Below are 18,989 nucleotides of genomic sequence, written 5' to 3'. Positions count from 1 at the left end.
ATTTTTTTTCCTAGTTACATGTGTGGAAAGAGAGGTAGGAGACACATGAAGTAAATTACATGAGATTCCATAAAAAAAACACACAACACAATAAGAGTCAGGAGGCAAACCTGATCATCCCAATGTAACATTCTGCCCGTCGGGCCAGCGATTACTTAATTAGCTCCTAAACACATAAGAAGTTCAATTATCTAGGATAGTAAGCCTGACATAAAAAAAAAATAATTAGCTGCAGCTGTGGCTGGAATCAGAGAAGGTTTGGGAAATGTAGCCCTGGACTTTCGAGCAGAGAAGAAAATACAGTGTGCATGCAGCTGCAGAGTACTGTTACTGCCAGTGGTGTCAGCTGGAAACCTAGAAAGGCAGTGTTTCACACAATTTTTATTTACAGGATCAGCACAGTCCAGAAGATGGATCGTCCATGTCTGTGTATGAACTGGCACTCATTGATCTGAAGGGGAGAAGCCTGGGGAGGTTAAGCTAACACTCTGGCACAGCTGGTGCGTGAGAGGCAGTGGCTGATGGGTCACTGGGCTGATGAGACTAATGCTGGACCTCCCTGAAATACAGATGTTCCTGCTCCTTGCTGTTATGTTTAGCAGTAAACCTACATCCCACCTCCCTTGTATGCCTGTTACACCATGCAGAGAGGAAGGGGAAGTCAAAAGGGATGGTGTGAAACCCAGTTCTGCCCAAGCTGAAGTCCTTAACTGCCCCTCAGCTTTATCTCCCTGGATTCACCCACTTCTAGTGGAGAGGAAGACCTGAATTTAGGTCTTTGCTGCATCCACTCTACTTCTTAAACACAGGGAAACTGCCTGCCTGCCTACCTGCACATACTAAGTAAGCAAAGAGCTTGCTTGCTGCTGTGTACAAAGTCCTTGGTTTCTTTTAGGCCTAATATTGGACTGTATTCTCCACACAGTCTCCAGAAGCCATGTGTAAGGAACTGGTTATTTCATGGTATTGTCCAGATCAGTAATTTCCAAAGTGTTTGGATTTTTTTTTCTTGATGAGTACTCAGTGGCTGTGTTATGGAGGCATGTGTTGAATTATATTGCCTGTCAAAGAAGACCATGTTGCTGCTAATAAGACCAAATGCATTCCATGGATAACTGTTTTAGATTATTAACAGGATCAAATATTTTCATATGTTCTGCTAAGTAATTCAGATGAAAAGGGTACAATTCTTGCAGGATTTTGAAAACAGATCTGTCTCTACAAAACCATGTCACAGTAAGTGGCTGTTCTACACTATGGAAACACATTGTTAACGAGATGATCAGGAACTGACATTAATCTCTCTCCCCTTTTTTTTTTTTCCCTCCTTTCTTTTGCTCTCTTGGTACAACAATTTTTAAGGATAATGAAAATCCAGAGGACTTTTGATTGAGATGATTTGACAAAAAATAACATGCTTGTTTAGTAGATTACGTCAGTGGTAATTTCAGACCTACAAAGTTAAAAGCATTGGATCTTGAAGGCTTTTGCTTTGGCTTTGAAGTCTATATAGCTAGCATTATTAGTATAGGAATGCCCAGGTTCCCAAATTGTGGACCAGAATTCTGCGTGGTGCACATCATAGGAAAGAAGTCAAACATGGCAACAAAGTGAGTGTAAATGAAGTGGGAAAATGTTGTACATGCCTTGTATATACTCAGCAGGGAGCAGTCTGTTGCTGCTTATGTGTGGAGGAGACCTACTGTTTTAGAGGTGCTGAGGAATGCAGTGTGCCAGTGCATATTTGTATTTAACAGCTGTTAGTCAAGGAACATGCTGTGTAATTTTGTGGGGACATGAAATATTCTGTCATGAAGGAGCTCCTCATCTATCCTTGAACATATCAAGAGTGTGAGAGGATTTATGGAGCTGTCAACTAGGAGATAACTAATGCACACACATATGAAAGAAAGTAAAGATACTATAAAACAGCCTGGCTAGCAGGAAAATGCATGAGTTCCCGTTTAACTTGCTAATTCTACCAACACATTTCAAAATCTGGATTCCAGTGCGGTTTACTTTTATTTCAACTATATTGGCATTCTGTGTAATGTTTGCTAATGTCTGTATCATGTAAATTTTTCTTTATATGAAAACTGAAAGTGGATATGGGATAGTGGTGTGACCAAAAGTTTGCTCCCCTTGAAATGCCTTAAAGGGAGAAAGTAAGTCAAAGCTGCTTAAGCTGACTCAAGAGTGGAGATGGTCCTCCTAGTATGTGATCAGAGTGAAGTATTTGTGCTGCCAACTTCAAACGAGGCTGGGAGGAGACAGGCTGAGGCTAACGTGCAGTTCGTATTGATTGTTCAGCTACCGTGGTTATAATGAAATGTGCTTGCATTATGGTGCTAGGCAGACACAGTTTGCTCTCTCTTGGGTAAAGGGTTACAAGAGATTTGATGAAGGCACTTGAGATGATGAAAGTCTTGGTGGGAACTGACTTAGAAATTCTGGTGCAGGGCAGAAAGAAAAAAAAAGCCCTCAGTATCGCCCCGTCCATCACATTTCTTCTCCATCAAAAGTGCCACTGCACTTCTTTGAAGTGCTGGTATGACTCATCATTGCTAATAAGATATATAATAAGACCATGAAGAAAGTACACTTTAAACTGCACATGTACAGGAAGGTACTGTGGGAAGTGATTGTAGCATCTTTGTACTTTCTACTCTGAAGCATGTGTCAACTGGTTGCAAAGGCTTTTGCAACTCAGTGCTTTTTCCTCAACCCATGTTTCTAAAAGACAGTTAGGTGCCAGTTGTAACAGAGTGGTTTAATAAACTTTAGAAAGGAAAGGAAAGTTGGCTAAGCAGAGGTAGAACATGAGAAGGAAACCGAGAGAAGAATCAACAATACAAGAGTCTGCTCAGCTGGGTGAGGGAACACAGTAAATACAACACAAAGCGGAGCAAACATGGGATCAGAATTTTAGTTAGAAAATATCTTGTTGCTTTGACATAACAATGAAATAGAGAAAGAGTATGGCAAGAGACAACAATATGGTCCCCTGATCTGCAAGTGATTTCTTTTTCTTCCTGTCTTTTTCACATTTATTCCCTGTGTTATCTGTGCTTAAAATGTCAGCTGGAGAAGATTGCTTACTTTTCTTGCTTGCCATTGTTGCATTACTAATTACTGCAGATTTAGTTATGGTCATGGTGCTCAAACCTTTCAGGCAGCTATTTGTGTTAATTCCAAGGAATGAGAGCATTAAACAATTCTTACCACTGGACTGAAGTGAGACATGTCATTCTTTGTGTGGGGAAAAAAACCTTTCTGAAACACGGAGCAAAACACCAATGGTAACCTGAATCTTCTCAGCATTTTATTCTGGAGACTTAGAAGTCTCAAACACAAGGCAGTATGAAGCCTGAGGCAGTATGAAGTATGAGGAATCATCTTTACTCTGGTATGAATTTGTAGCTAGATGCTTTTTCTCTAGTTCTAGTATCATAGAAATCTGTAGCTACAACGCATTCACTTGCCAATTAAGTAATTTAGCCACTTGCTATTAACTTTGAAGAGGTGGCTTAAAAATTCCTAACTGATTTAAACACTAGAGGCAACCTTTCACATGAAAGAAAGAAAATATACGAAAGCCATTTGACTCTGTGAATGTCACAGAAAATATCTCAAAAAAAAAAGTTTAATAATATTGCTAGTTTCATGAAGAAGAAATGCATCTTGTGCAGGATGCAAGATACTGAGCCTCAGAGTTCACCAGAATGAGTGGATGATAATGTTTCTGACTAAGCGCAAGAGAATTGACTTCAGCATTACATTCCAGGCTACAACCTGCCAGGCTTTCAATCAGGATTTACAGCCAGCGATCCTCCTCCTTGTGATGAATGGTCCAAGGGAGCAGACAAATATAGCCTAAGACCAACCTGGAATTCTTCAATGACAGATTCGTGTCAGTGTTTTGGAACAACCTTTTAGTGGGTGCTTCTGCTTCTTAGGAAGAGTCATGAAATCTTCTAAGGTACAAATACAATTAAGTACAAGGAGAGAACTGTCCCTGGACTCTGGGAGAATACAAACAAAATCTGGGAGGTTTTTACAGGTTTGTGGGATAATCACGAATAGCAGCAGATCAGAGAATATTTTGCTGCTCTTGTGCACCAGTCTTCTATTTTTGAGAAAAACTGATGTTGGCTGTGTTTGGTGTATAACATCAGTGCATTGCCTACAGAGCTTTCCTTGTTGTAAGTAATAAAAGAGTATACAAAGATATGAAATGGTTGACAGAAATTAAATGTCAGCCATCAAACTGGTAAGTCTGATTCTGTCAGAAGATGAAGTATTTTATTTTTTATTTTTTTTTCTAAATGATTGTTCAGAATCTTGGTATGTTATTGTGCAGTGCATGTCTAGAACAAAAAGACCTGCCCCCTCCTTCACCCCAAAAGCCTGAAGAACTGTCTTCATTTCCTCAGCCTATTTGGCCTCTTCATAACCTCCATTAAGGATGTCTAGGTCATTCTCTTCTTTACAGAAATTTCTTTTTTTATGTTGAATGCAGTAAAACCTTGAAATAAACCTCTCAGTGTGGCTCTTGTGTCTGAAAATACTGCTGTAGGTATCATTCACAAGGTACCACAGAAAGTTAAATTCTTCTCTGCACTAGTTTTTCAAATACTACTTTTTGGTGCAATATTACAAGTATTTTCTCTATTGAGCATAGAAGGATTTACTGCATATAAGGTAAATGCAACTAAGATTGGGTAAAAGTTCTTGTGGTATATATAGAAAAATATATTCCATGCTTTCTTTAACACCTGGATGAACAACAGTGTCTGAACTGACACTGAAAATAGGGGCTGGACATGACTGTCGTAGATGTGGGGGTCGGTCTCTTCTCACAGATAACTAGTGATAGGACTAGAGAGAATGGCCTCAAGTTGCACCAGTGGAGGTTCGGGTTGGAAATGAGGAGACATTTCTTCTCAGAAAGAGTGGTCAAGCATTGGAATGGGTTGCCCAGGGAAGTGGTGGAGTCACCGTCCCTGGGGGTGTTTAAGAAAAGGTTGGACGTGGTGCTTAGGGACATGGTTTAGTGGGTGACATTGGTGGTAGGGGGATGGTTGGACCAGATGATCTTGGAGGTCGTTTCCACCTTAATGATTCGATGATTCTATGTATGTTCTGAAAAGCAGGACAGTATGTATAGAAGAAACTGAACTGGAATCCTGGAGTGAAAATGCTAATGCATAAATAAATAAGGGCATTGAGTGTTAGTTTAATCAGAAAATATAATGTTCTAATTCTTGCTTTGCATAACTAACAGGCAATTAACTTTCATTGACTCATGATGTGAAAAGAGATCGAGAGATGTAGATCCTTTGCTTTGGTAACAATCTGTCAGTTGGGAAGAATGTTTTTCTTGACAGTTGATTAGGGGTTAAATGAGCTGAATAAAATTGGTAATTTTTGCTGCATTTCTCACTTAGTATAACAGCTATTATATGAAGCATTTTTCCTTACATTAGTTGTAATAACTGGCTTTAACTGATTAGCCCTGTTGGAAGAACTGTTTTTGATTGACAAAGTGTTTTGGTATTCTCAAGATCAGCCAAAATGGTTGTTAGATATAGAGCCTGGATCAAAAGTATTTTTATCGACTTTCATAGATTTCAGTCTGCTGTTAAGCAAAGTGATGCTCTTAGGGAATCACATGCTTGGTCTGAGGATGCAACAGCTTATGTCGAGGAAAGGAGCAGCAGCATCTCATACCTCCATAACATGGTACCTGCCTGTATCTCTGGGGAACTGCACTGCACTACAAGAGCATTACCTCGCTCCTGCAGACCAACAGGCAGCGTCTCACGGCAGACGAGTCACAGACGATGACCCCAGTCATTGGCAATCTGGAAGAGTACCGCTGGCAAACCCACCAGGCCCACGAGAAGACGTCGGCCTGCTCTCACTCGCTGATGACCGAAGTGGCATGGGTCTGTCTGGTGCTCACTGACTCTAGACTGAAAAAAACCCGAACATCTGGGAGAAAAGAGCAGTTTCTGAGCAGTGGGAATAGGGAAAAGGGTCAACTCTGAAAATGCCTGTAATGAGCTCCAGCTCTTAGTAAGGCCTGATGCAGGCAATGGCAGATAAGTATGGTTAAAATGATGCATATCAGTAATTACCACAGTGTGGTTCCTGACAGGAATGATAACACTTCTTCTGAGGTGGAGGAAAAGGCAAAGGTAGAAGGGATTGCTGTGGAAAATGTTGCATGTTACATAAAACAAACAGGGCTACAGAATTTTTGTTTGTTTTTGAACTGTTTCTCTTGGTAGGCTCAGGAACTTCAGCTGTTTTTTAACACAGTGCTTTTCAATCACTTTTCATCCGTGGATTCACTTCTTCACATATTTTTTTCTTTTTTTTTTTCTTTTTTTTTTCCCCATGTAATGTTTTTATCTCTTATTTACTGATCTTTAGTCTACAAGAGACATGATTTTAAGGTCAGCATTAGAAGTAGCTTTTGGATGTAAGTTAAAACATACCATCTCTCTCCAAACAAACAACTCTCTAATCACAACTGTCTGGAGGAGTACTTACTGCAGAGGTAACTACTTGGAGTTCTGGTCATGGTATAGAAGGTAGTCTATTTTTTGATAGGAAATGATGTTTTTTGTTGCAAATTATCAGACTTCTTGGGAAAACAGGGTAGTAGTCTTTCATCTACAATAGAGACAGAGAATTCACCTCCTGGAGAACTGCTGGCTGGGCCATGCAGGGGAAAGCAGCTTTCACAGCCCCTCTAAAGGCGCTGTGCCACTGCACTTACTATACTTCCAAGTTAATGATTGTACTAAGGTCCAAGAGTGAAATGTCTTTCTAAAATAGATCAAAAGAGAAACACTGAAACATCAACAGGAAATAAAACATTTTTATTGAATATCTGTGTAATATGTATGTTATTTTAACGACAATTGGAAAACTCTACTGTGGGAAGTCACTACACAAAGTGAAACAAAATATAAACCACCTCATCAAAAATGAAGGTAAAATACGGCTAAAGTTGTCAGCTCGCGGGCCACGAGCGATATGGCAGGATAAAACACCCCAAACATTTCTACAAGATACAGAGAAAACCCACACAGAGAAACACTCAAGCAGGCAGTAAATATACACAAAGGCAACTAGGATCTTTCTACAGCATCAGATTCTAATACTTGACACAGCTTTGTCAGAAAGGTACATGTGGCTTCTTTGAGGATGAAAATGTCATCTTGGTCATATAGCAGGTTCAGTCTCTGAGAATCATAGTACCTTACAAACCAATTCTGCGGTGACATTCAGTCTGGCAGTGTAGGAAGAGAAAGCATTAAGAATACCTTAACACAATGAATCAGTTCTGGCAGTTTGAACCTGCAGCTATCCTGAATGAACAACTGAAAGCTGGAGACCATGAAGCTGAGTATCTGCTGTTACACTGGAAAGCTGACTGTCTAGTTCTCCTCTTTGGTGGGGTTTGGTCCTCAAGATCAAGATTTTTAAGTATTCCAGCTCGATGCTTTGCATGTATGCGCCTGTTTCTATCAGAAAATGTCTCACTTGTGTTTTTTCCATGTTTCATGTAAAAAAGAAAGAAAATAGGTCTTGCTATTCCTACTTTTGGAGGTGGGGAGAGATCCAGATTTTTACTCTCCTCCCACTTCTTTGCTGCTTCTCTTACCCTCCGCATGCACTGAAAATGTTGGAGCTTGGCTGTCACTGCACTGACCTCTCAGACTGTCACACCTCTCTCAGAAGCAAAGTCTTGAGGGAGGGTGAAAAATTTCGTTTTCAGCACACAGTTCCCTGATTACATTCATTTTTTTTTCTTTTTTTTTTTTTTTTTTTTTACAATAATTTCTTTTAGATACAATTGAGAAGAACATCACTGATTAATGTCTCATGCCTCCCTCCAAAAGGTATAGCATTTCCGCATTTCTGGGGTAGTTTGCATGACTGAAAATAATGAACTTCTCAAAGCATTATAAATATATTCACAGCTTGGAAAGATAAGCAAGAGGCCTCAAAGGACGGTACATGAGATAGAAGTGATGCCCTAACTGACTTGATGAGATGGTACAAGCTGAGATGACATGCTGGCTAGCCGTAAGATGATTATCTACAGTAAAGCGGCAGGGGGCGAGGGAGAAGGAGGTTGGAAATGTGGAATATTGCACAGGGCTTGACAAAATGCTGCGTGGTCAACCCATTCAATATAGCCTCCTTGTCCCCTGCATAGCTCTCCAGTTCTAAATTGGTCCGTAATAACTAGAACTGCTTGTGCTATGCATTCCTTCGGCAGTGCAGTAGAAGGGAATGGCAGTATTATTACAATATCACTACGGAATAAATTGATTGCTATCCACTGAGAAAACTACATTTCTAAGCACACACGGCAGTCACAGTGATACACAGAGCAGTCTTTCAAGACTCTTATGGAATGACTAATAGCTTCATAATAGTGCCATTTACTACATAATAACATTGAAAACATTTAAAAACTCCTCCTGAAACGAGCATCTAGTATACAGAAGAGGTTGCTTCAGTTTTCTAGAACTTGTTCTTTGTTTTCACTTTTTTTTAAAGGACAAATTAAAACTTAAGTATAAATAGTATATAAAAGGTCACTAGCTGTTCTCTTTTGGCTTACTTTGAAGTGCATTTAGAACTATGGCTAAATTTTGTCATCTTCTGATGGGATTACAATACTGTCTGTTTACCATGAAACTATTTTGTATAATAAACTCACACGGCTGTGTCTAAAAAATATTCTGCATTCCTTCTAATCTGAGTTAGTATAATAAAATATTTTGTTACAAAGTCTAATGTGCAAACTCATTATAATGTGAAATCGTGGATGGAATTCACAGTATGCAAATTTTGTATAAAGGTGATAACGGAGAGCTACTCTTGTTTTCATGGCAGCATTTCACGACCGCTGCATCTCCCCCCTCCCTTCCCCCCCTCCCTGCACAACCTCTAGAATGTTCTTACTTTGTATGTTAGATGAAATCATTGCCTCCTATGGAACTGCTTCCTCGGCTTTCAATCAAAAGCCATTTCAGTCTGTTATGTGTTTGCTTTGGAATATATACAAAAAAATTATATCCTGGCTTCTGGCTACATCTCCTTGAGGTCAGCCATGGAGCTGCTCAGATCATGCTAAGTTGCCCGTGAAAGAAGTCTACCAAATTGGATGTGCCCCTCCAAGATTACGCATAGCGTGTTATTAGAATGGTCCAGTTGAAAGCTCAGATTTAAGTTGTCCTTTAAGATGTCAGTGTAACACTACTAGTGCCTTACAAGTTGGAATTTTTTTTCTGGAATGCAGACGATACAATAGTTACCCTATAATATATTATCAGCTCTCCTATATCTCAGTCAATTTACATAATTTAAAATAGAACATCTTATTAAAAACATCTAGATATACACAGATTAGGAAACGCTTACAACATACAAATACACAAACTAGAAATAAATTCTCAGCATACTGGTGTATATATACAACTGTGTGATACAATAAATAATTTCTGTCATGCTCTATCTACACATCATATTGCTTAAAAGAAGAGTAGATCTGGGGGGGCAGTGGTGAAATGAAGCGCCATTAGAAGGCTCTCTACATTTAAAGTTGTGCAAATTAAAACAGGAATTTAAAAGTACAACTGATCTGTGTCAGGAACACATGGCTAGAAATGAAAGGACCCATATTACTGAGGTATTTACAGATACTGGCTAAAGAGCACTATGTGGGCAAATGCAGAAAGGCTTCTTCTTCTTCATAATTTAATGTAATTTAATTTAATTTACTTCTTGACTGCCAGCATGGCATCTACCTCCTCCTCGGGCTGCAAGGTGTGCCACTGTGCAATGGGCCGCCTGGGGTTGGCCAACATGTCTGACCAATGCCGCAGCTCCGCTCCAGTGCTGTTGTAGCCCACAAAGACTTTCCCGATGGCATCGTTCTTGCCAATCTTGTCATAGTCCAAAACAGTCACAACAATTTGCACTTTCTACAAGGAGACAGAGAAAAACCAGTGAGCATGACAGGAAGGGGCAGGCAGGCAGGGATGAATCTCGGCATGGGCACAAACAATTGAGACTCCATGGATGAGAAGCGGGCAAGTGCATGTTCCCCTAGCCATAAGCAAATTCAAACTCTTGTCTTTGCTTCTTGTCAGCATTCCAAATGCATTTACGTTCATAACCTACACATTAACTTGAAATTCACACCCTTGCATCAAAGAGCTTCACATGGGAATCGAGGTTGCATTTCTCCTTTAACAGATTAGCAATGTATAGATTCTGTTGTTGTTACTGAGGAATCAGGCTGCTAGAAATCTGTAGAGCTAAAAGTCTTAAGATAAGCTAATTCAAAAGTAGCTCAATTTAACACATCATTATTGTTTAAGTAAGTTAAACTTAGCACTTACAATTCAGAAATGGCTTTGCCCCAAGTTATCGTTTTCACTGTTGTACTATATTCTGTTTTTTTGCTTTTATTCTTCTAAACAATTGTGTCCCATCTATCTAGCATGCTAGCATGCTTTCAGGGAAATTCAAAAGATAGCCCTTACAGTTGCTATATAGATAAGTACATATCTGTGTGCATGCACAATCATAAGTATGTGTATATACTGTGTATAGTATATATACATTATAAAAGGAGTCAGGAAAATAGGCTGTTTACTCAGGGGAGCTGGAAAGAAGGACCAGCTGCTGTGTCTGAGGGCTCTGACATAGTGGTGCTGCCAGGCACAGTAAAGTCTGGCCTATGGCTGAGCCGATGGGTGCAGGGGTGCCACTTCTGCTGCAGGAATGGTAACCTCTGGCAAACAGGGTTAGACTGCCCACAAAATCTGTGGGAGCCCATCTGTCAGAGCTCAGAGACCATTTTTTGTTCACTTGGACTGGGCACATTGAAAGGTGGTGTTCAAGCCAGGCATTTGCGTATGCATTTGCGTGCACACACACGCATTCCTCTCCATCAGGTCATTAATATTTGTCGAAGCAGCATAAACAACTACTCCTTCAGTGGAGTGGTGTTCTTCCTCAACAGCATCTAAAATGTTAAACAGCCTTGGGCTGATTTTACTTAACTATAAATGCTTCTCCTCGGGGACTTTCTTTTAAAGATGAACATACAATTCTTTTCCTGACTTCTTTCCATCCCATGATAAACACACACAGCTCCTTATGCCAATGTGAGCTTTCTGAACTGGAGGCAGAAATGCACAGAAACACATTTCTTCCAGAAAAATCTTTTATTCTCAAGCATAAATTTTTAAAATTTAAATATGTGTGCAATCTAGATTTCTTACTAGCATGATTATTTTTTTTGCTTGTAATAGGATTTATCTTTTAAAAGTAACTAATGCTTAAGCATACCTGCAAAACCAGACTCATGAGGTCTATTTTATAGAGTCCATTCACTTACAAGGTTCTGTAGTTCTCTGATCCAGAGAAAGAGATGATTCCAACAGGCACTAAAGTATTTATATGGTTGCTGATGACAAAAGTGTACATCAAACTCAAGACTCTCTCTACCCGGAGCACTCAGGATATATGACAATATCCTGAAGCAAGTATTTCTAGATGCCAAAATGATGTTTCTGTGTTGCTGTTTGCAATATACTCACTTTAATGTTGATGGTACCTCCCCAAATGGACATTTATGTTTTAGATGCATGATACAATCACAGATATAAAAAGTAGACACGAGTATCATTTTACAGTATAAAAAAGTTTCCTGCTGTACCTAGAAGCTTGGGAGCAAGTTACTATTGGATTTTTTTGTTGTTGTTGTTAATCATAACGCAACAGTGAGCACTGTAAACAAAAGACACTTTTTTTTTTTTTTTGATCTATAAAGATGCAAGAACAGCTAGCTCAGATGGTTAACGCTGGGATGATTTTCACTTCATGGTCTCTGACTTAAACCTACAGAGAAATGTAAGCATCTCTGTGCTTTTGTACTTTATATTAAAGGAACAGCTGCACTGCAAAAAACCAACAGGTGCTAGTAGAAAGCACTACCTCTGCTAATACACATTTGGATTAGTAGTTTCCTTGGCATGATTAGGCATTCTTTGGAGTAAAAGCGCCTGTAGACTTTGCTACTTACAGATGTGGTCTGTCTCAAAAGTGGTGAAACACGTGCTTGATTTCCCTGTTAACAACAGGGTTTGACTTCCCAGTGGTATTCTCACATCGTCTTTCAAGATCCCACTTTCTTACACACTTATTTCACTTAAGAGTCAAAGTCCATATTTGCTATTAAATTGTTTGGCCCATTTTAAATTACATAGATGTTCTGCTATTGAGCTGCTTTCCCTCCATCAGCTCTTTCTTTGCTCTCCGATGATCACAAAACTTATATAACCATTATTTTTAATTGTCTCTGAAAGTCTCTTAATGACTTTTACATGAATTACCCAAAATAATTCTTACCATACTAAGTCTAAATAGCATTTAAAATGTGTTTTTCTAATGATGAAATTGCTATAGTAACTATATTGAAATAATTTGTAAATATATTCTTTTATAACTAATTACAAAATAAATTGACATATGACCAAAGTCCATAATTACAGATTTTAAATTGAAGCTACATGTTGAAGAAAATAGCCATAATTATTCTCACATACTTATCAAAAAAGCGGCAAAATTTTAGACAGCTAAACTACAACACTTTATGAAAGGTCTATGTCCACCTTACAAAACCGACAGGATCAGAAAGCAAAATGGCCAAGTACCCACAGAATGTAATCATGCCAAAGCACATGTTTGATAACTTGGAGGTATCTATTCAGGTTCCCCAGTCCTGTCCCTATTCAGAAATCAAGACATTCCAGAGAGGCTCGATGTGATTGATCTTTTTTGCCTCTGGCTCTTCGGTGCTTGTTATGAGATTTTTCACAGGCACAATGACCAGCTTTCATTAAAATCAGTGGGAATTAGGCTCCAGTGGATTTCCCACTTTTGATTCCTAGACTCCACAGACATCTGTACATGCTGTGGGGTATGAAGAAACTCCTGAAAGGGACAGTCATGCATCCAAGTCCCAGTGCCTCATCTTGTCTAGCTTTATTACCTTTGTCAGTACCAAGTCAATAAAAGGCAAGCACACAGCTTTTGTTGAAATGTAGGCCCTAGCTGCTGGACTTCTCTCCAGTACAACTGCTATCAGAACCCAAGATATAGATTCTTAAAACCCTTACCAGGCTCTCATCTAATCAAGAGGAGGCTGCATGTCCCTATTTGCATTGCAGTTTTCCCTGAAAATGTCTGTTGGCTGTCATTGTCTTGCTACATGAGGATTTAAATGGCATCAGTGTTAACTGATGGCACCTAGCTTGTACATAGACCTCTTTTAAAGCCCACAAAAGCATGTATTCCCAGACTGTTTTAATTATTGTCATTCAACCTGGGAGGCCCCTGAAAGTAGACTTTCCATACTGAGCTCCATCCAGAAAAGAAATTATTTTGCTTAACATCTGCATGGTCCCAGGTTCCCTCTGGGAGGGTGGGATGCCACCATGCAATTCTCTTCTCCTTCGAGGTTATTTAAACCACTGCATCTTTCCCTGACAATGAACACTCTAACAAGTGAGCAACAGAACAATAACAGCTTAACACTAGCAGGTAAGACTTAACAAAAATGGAGGTGGCCTGTACCAACTTATCATTACGTGGCTTACATTTCAGAGATCAGATCCAAGATCAGTCTTGCCCTTTCCAAGTGATCCCCCCAACAAACAGATGAACTGATGCACTGTGGTCAATCATATACTTAGCTATTTATGAAAAATAATGAGTGTTGCACTCCCAAAACAAGCCATAGTCTCAGGTGACAAAAATACTTGCTTAAGACATTGCAGATCAAGGTTCAAATTCACTTAGGGAGGGGACTGAACTCAGTGCAGATTTTCTATATGTCTCCTGAGATGGCTAAGAAGACCACCTCTCTTGTGAGAAAACGTTATTTAGCTTGAGAAGTCAAATCTCACTCTCATGAGTGAGAGATGACTTGACTTCCAGTAGCTCAAAGGTAGGCATCTGAGTCCCTGAAAACAGATGACACTGCTAGTGTAGGCAACCTCCAGCTCAGCGTGCTGGCTTCTGAGCCTCCTAGTTTTAAACACTGAAATCCTTGGGAACAGCATCCAGAGAACTACTAGAGCTCCACCGAGCTGACAAGAAACAGACCCTGACTCATCCCTGAACCTGACTGAACCAAACTTACCCCTGAGATTCTCAAATCTCTATTTTCCAAGAGATGTAGAAACCACTGAAAAAGTTCTAATTGTTTGGTGGGTAACTGGAAAAAAATGTGATTACAAAATGTGTTTTACTAAAGAGCGATGTTACAGTGCTTTCAACAAACAGGTCCTAAAAATGCAGGGAACACAAATATGATCAATGATATTGATGCATTATTTGAAATAATTTGGAGGAAATTACTCTATATGCCTTTTCTTCTATCCCTATATATTTTTTGCAGGCACATTCTTTTGCTATCTCCCTGTGGATTTTTTTTTTTCAGAATCCATTTCTGTTAACATAAAATGTCAGTTATCCATTTCTCACTGATGAATCAAAGCTTCATAAATACTGTGCATTTTATCATTTCCCTCTTGAAGCAGTCACACTCATCTAATGTAGCACAGTGCTGGCACCTAGGTGCTAATGAAGGCATGCACACGTGATAATTAACACGAGTCCTGTTAAATATTTATAAGGGCTGAGAAATGGAATGCAGAGAGAAGACAAAACACTGTTTGACATTACCTGAATTTGCTCGAATGGTACTTCAAAGCTGAAAGACTCATTGTAGTAGGGATTCAGAGTATTCTTTTTAATTGTGGTCTTTTTCTTCTTCAGCCTCTTACCATTCTGCATCAGATGGATTTTCACATAGGGATCTAAGTAATCAAGAGAAGAAGTAGAGGTAAGAAAGGTAGTTCAGTGCACTTTCTACAGATTTTAATCCCACAAATTCCAGACTTGATGAAAAAAAATAGCAACAAGCAATTTGCAATTTAACAGTCTTAGTTTCCACTGTAGAAAAACTCCTATACAATTGCAAAGTGTTCCCAATGGAAAAGGTGCAAAATATTTATTGCACTGTCTGCTTAACAGCGCAAGGGAAGAGTAAATTCCCACCTAACTTTGTTCTGCAGTTCATTAATTGTCCTGGAAACGTTTTTACTGAAACATTATTTACTAACTGCCGACATGTCTTAGCAATGGGCCTTAGTGCTGTGAGGAGGGTTTCCCACGGAGCTCTGAGCATTGCCGAATACAGGCAGGGTGTGCGCGGGGCTAGAGGCTGGCTACTCCTCCCCTCACTCCCTTGTGATGTTTTGTGGGTTTTCCTGTCCCGAGCTCCCCGGGGAGCTGCGCAGAGCACACGGCCAGGGCATGAGGCAGGAAGGGACTTTGCCCCACCAATACTACTTCTCTATCTTAGCGCTGCATGCAGCCGGAGTAAGGTTCAGGCCATATCAGCATAAATTATGAATCGGTTTTGCTGCTCCCTACTGAAATCCTATTCTTATTTTGTATGACTTCTGGTGGCTAAGTAACAGCAATGATTTAGTACCTAATCAGGTATTCCTCGCACAAGCAAAACTCATTGAAGTTACTGCCATGAAGTGATATCTCAGTGGTTATACTTCCAATGGAAATTTCGCCTGCTTAAAAAAACAGCGCTATCAGTCTTTAATCTGTTACAAGAGCCATTTAGAGAATGAACTAGCAGTTCTTCCATGGCGGTGTTAATTAGCAATACCTTCACTGAGCTTGTGTTTTTGTTTAGGCCTACCATAAAGCACCATTTGAAGAGTCTCATGCTCATCCTTTTCAACAACCTGTATGGTACAGTCACCAAAATTTAGGTATGCACCCCTTTATCTTTAGGCAGCTGAACTATGATGGAATTGAGGCAAGCCATCCCTCTAGTGAGTTGGTAGGAGCTGTACGAAACACCCATCAACCACAAGTCAAGTGTGGCAAATATTAAGAGAACCTGAATGCAAGCTATCACAGGAAAGGGCTTCTCCTGAGAAAAGGATGGGGCACAGAAGAACCACAAATGAACACTGAAATTAAATATTACCACTATGAGCAAACCATGCTTTATGACCCTCCAGTGAAGTTCATGCTTGGAGTATCTGAGGAGAGTAATTGCATTCCGCTGTTAAAAATGTGCCTTACTGTGGAAGACCGAGGAGTTCAGGACAGTTAAGTTACTGGAGTGACTTGATCACAGTCTACACTACCTCCAAAGGGAATATAACTTTGGTAGTGGACTCTTCAAGTCAGCTGACAAGGGTATAATAAGATCCAATGGCTGTGAGAAGAGATTATACAAATTCTAGCTTAGAAATAGAATGAGGCTCCCGATACAGCTGAAATAGCTTCTCAGTGTTTGTGATGAGCTCTCTATCACAGAGGGTTAAGATTCCTTCTCCCTCAAATGACACGAGTTCAAATACAAATTAAATCTGGGTAGTTTTATGCTCTAGGCTACATAGGGAATTGCAAGGGTTCCTTTTGACTGCACAATGTATGAATAAGGGCAGAGCAGAAATGTGAACAGCAGAAATGCTAGCAAAAAGACAACAGAATTCTATTTTTTTTTTAAATACTGGGTTCAACACCATGGCATACTGTGTTTTGAAGGTGGAAAGCTGGCAGACCTGGATTGCTTCAACACTAGCTGATTCTTGAGAAAAGCTCATCTACCTGGTTACTTTTGCTCAGGCTCTACGCTGAGTGCACAATTGTTTTGACATGCACAAATGATGTTTTAGTTATAACTAATATATAGTAAGAAATTTCAGTAGTCAAGGAGCCAGTGGTAGTGTGTTATGATATGGAAATTAGATATAATGCTGTTAAAATATAATTTGAGTAACTAGGCTGGGCTGGGAGGCTAAACAGTTCAGTAATACATTATTATTAAGGGGATTAGAAATGAAGAATTCTATTAAAATAAATGTAGTCAATATAAGAAAATCATTTATTGACCTGTGTTTATACACAGAAAATATACACAGATTTGATGATTATTCATATGCCTATAAGGAACTCTATAGCAATGATTTATATAGCAACACAAATACATTGCTATCTAGATAAACATTCCATATTTTGGAAAGAAACTTTTTAAACCTAGAATTCAAGTGCAAGTGAATATTTGGGGACTACATGTACCTACACTTTAAATAATTGCTTCTATTGACTTTAACAGATGTTCTATCTTTCTGCTGTTATTATAGCAAAATTTGACCTTGGATAACTCATGGCCACAGGAAGGCAAAGAAGATAGGTTTTGTGGTTTCTTTTTCATGTTCTAATCAGTTCCTTATGTTTGTCCGTCCAGGGATTTGAGTTAGGCTCAGAGAAATGCCAATTTTTCAGTGGGAAAGATTCAAGTGGTACCAGGTTGCCCCCGTAGTGCAGCTGTCAGTGGCAGAGGTCCCAAATGGAGCACAGAAGGGTACATAGCATGCATGTACATACCATGTGATATAATAGCTTCAGGTTTTCTCTACATAGGGTGAAATTGTCAAGCCAAACCAAATACAAATTAAAAAACTAAAAAAACTAACTGAAACCATGTTCCTTCTTTTCTAGTTTTAGGCGAAAGTATTAAATAACTATACTCAAAACTATATAATATATATATAAGTAATATATGTATATATGTATAACTAATATATGTATATAACTATATACAAAAACAGAGCAAATCAGAATGAGGTGTCCAGCTCAAGTATACAAATGGACAGTGGAGATTTTAACTGAGTTTATCCTCATTAGATTGCACATCTACTTTCTGTTTCTTGAAGTATCCTGGTCTTACCTAGTTCTCTCCTCTCTTTATTCTTCTACATCTAATATCTGACTCCTCTCCAGCACTGCACTATCTTCAGTTACACTCTCCTCCCATACCCCACCACATTAGCCCTAAATCCATTAACTTTCCAGTAATCTATTTGTTTGTAACCTGCACAGACAAACTGATACCTGCAACTTCACAAATAAACCTCTGAAAAAGACAGGTTCTGTTCCACCATGGAAGGATAACCAAAAGAAAGCAGAAACTCTGAGAAGCACCAGTCTCTGGTAATTTTTCTGAGATAAGGTTTAGTGCAAATGGAAACATCTCTCTACTTGCAACGTAACCTCAATTGTGGCACCATTACTCATGCTGAATAATGCTTTAATATGTAAATAGTCTTATTGAACAAGTGAGACTAGTAAGGATGACAGAACTGATATTACAGACTAGCAATGATAATTTGTATGCTAAGTGCATAGCACGGGCACAAAGGCAGAATTCTTTTGACCCTGTGTAAATGTCTACATCCAATCCCAATGAAACTAAAAAAACATTTTTATTTATGTACTCTGGATAATTATCTCATTCCAGAGCAGATATCTGTCTTTGGTCAAATGGATTGTACCCCAACATATTATTTCTCGCCACCTATACAAGGCAGCCTATAAACTTTGATGTAAACAGTTATACTGCAGAAATTTCAAGTTAGAAGACATGAATATCACTCTGTTTTTTCCTACAGTTTTGTTCCTTTTGAGTAAACAAGAGTTTAGATCCACATTACATCCCCAAGACATTACATTACCAATCTAGAAGGGATATTGCATCCAGGGCACTACAGATGTTCCTCTGCTAAAGGGGACAGAATGGCTGTGTGTGCCTTGCGTAATAATTCATGTTAAGCAATGTGTGTGATTAAATAAAATTCTGCTGTTTATTCCCTCATTAATGGTCTATCCATGAGTGCTAAAAAGCTGTAAAATTCATAACTATTTGTGCATTGTAAATTTTACACTAACATCTCAAGGGAGGCTAGCTGAACAGCTTTTAGAGCACTGGGGGACCAGCTGACATACTTTGTTTTCCTGAAGTTTGCAGTAAGATGCCAATATGTTATTTAAAGGATAAATAAAATGGT

The 18,989-nt window shown here is 39.1% G+C and overlaps 1 protein-coding gene across 8 annotated transcripts in view; it reads right to left on the bottom strand.

The window, feature by feature from the left end:
• Positions 1 to 6,871: 6,871 nt before the first annotated feature.
• The window catches only part of SYT1 (synaptotagmin 1), a 355,715-nt gene continuing 343,597 nt past the window's right edge, over positions 6,872 to 18,989 (bottom strand). For all 8 annotated transcript variants that reach the window (XM_083807427.1, XM_083807422.1, XM_083807428.1 and 5 more), the window contains 2 exons: positions 14,791 to 14,924; positions 6,872 to 10,013 (listed from right to left, as the gene is read on the bottom strand). In XM_083807427.1, coding sequence (XP_083663553.1) covers positions 9,807 to 10,013; positions 14,791 to 14,924 — 341 coding nt within the window. In that variant the 3' untranslated portion in view covers positions 6,872 to 9,806. The remainder of the gene's footprint in view (positions 10,014 to 14,790; positions 14,925 to 18,989) is intronic.

The sequence above is a fragment of the Anser anser genome, assembly GCF_964211835.1.
Source record: "Anser anser genome assembly, chromosome: 1".
NCBI classification, from domain to species: Eukaryota; Metazoa; Chordata; class Aves; order Anseriformes; family Anatidae; genus Anser; species Anser anser.
This window is presented reverse-complemented; position numbering and strand designations above follow the sequence as displayed.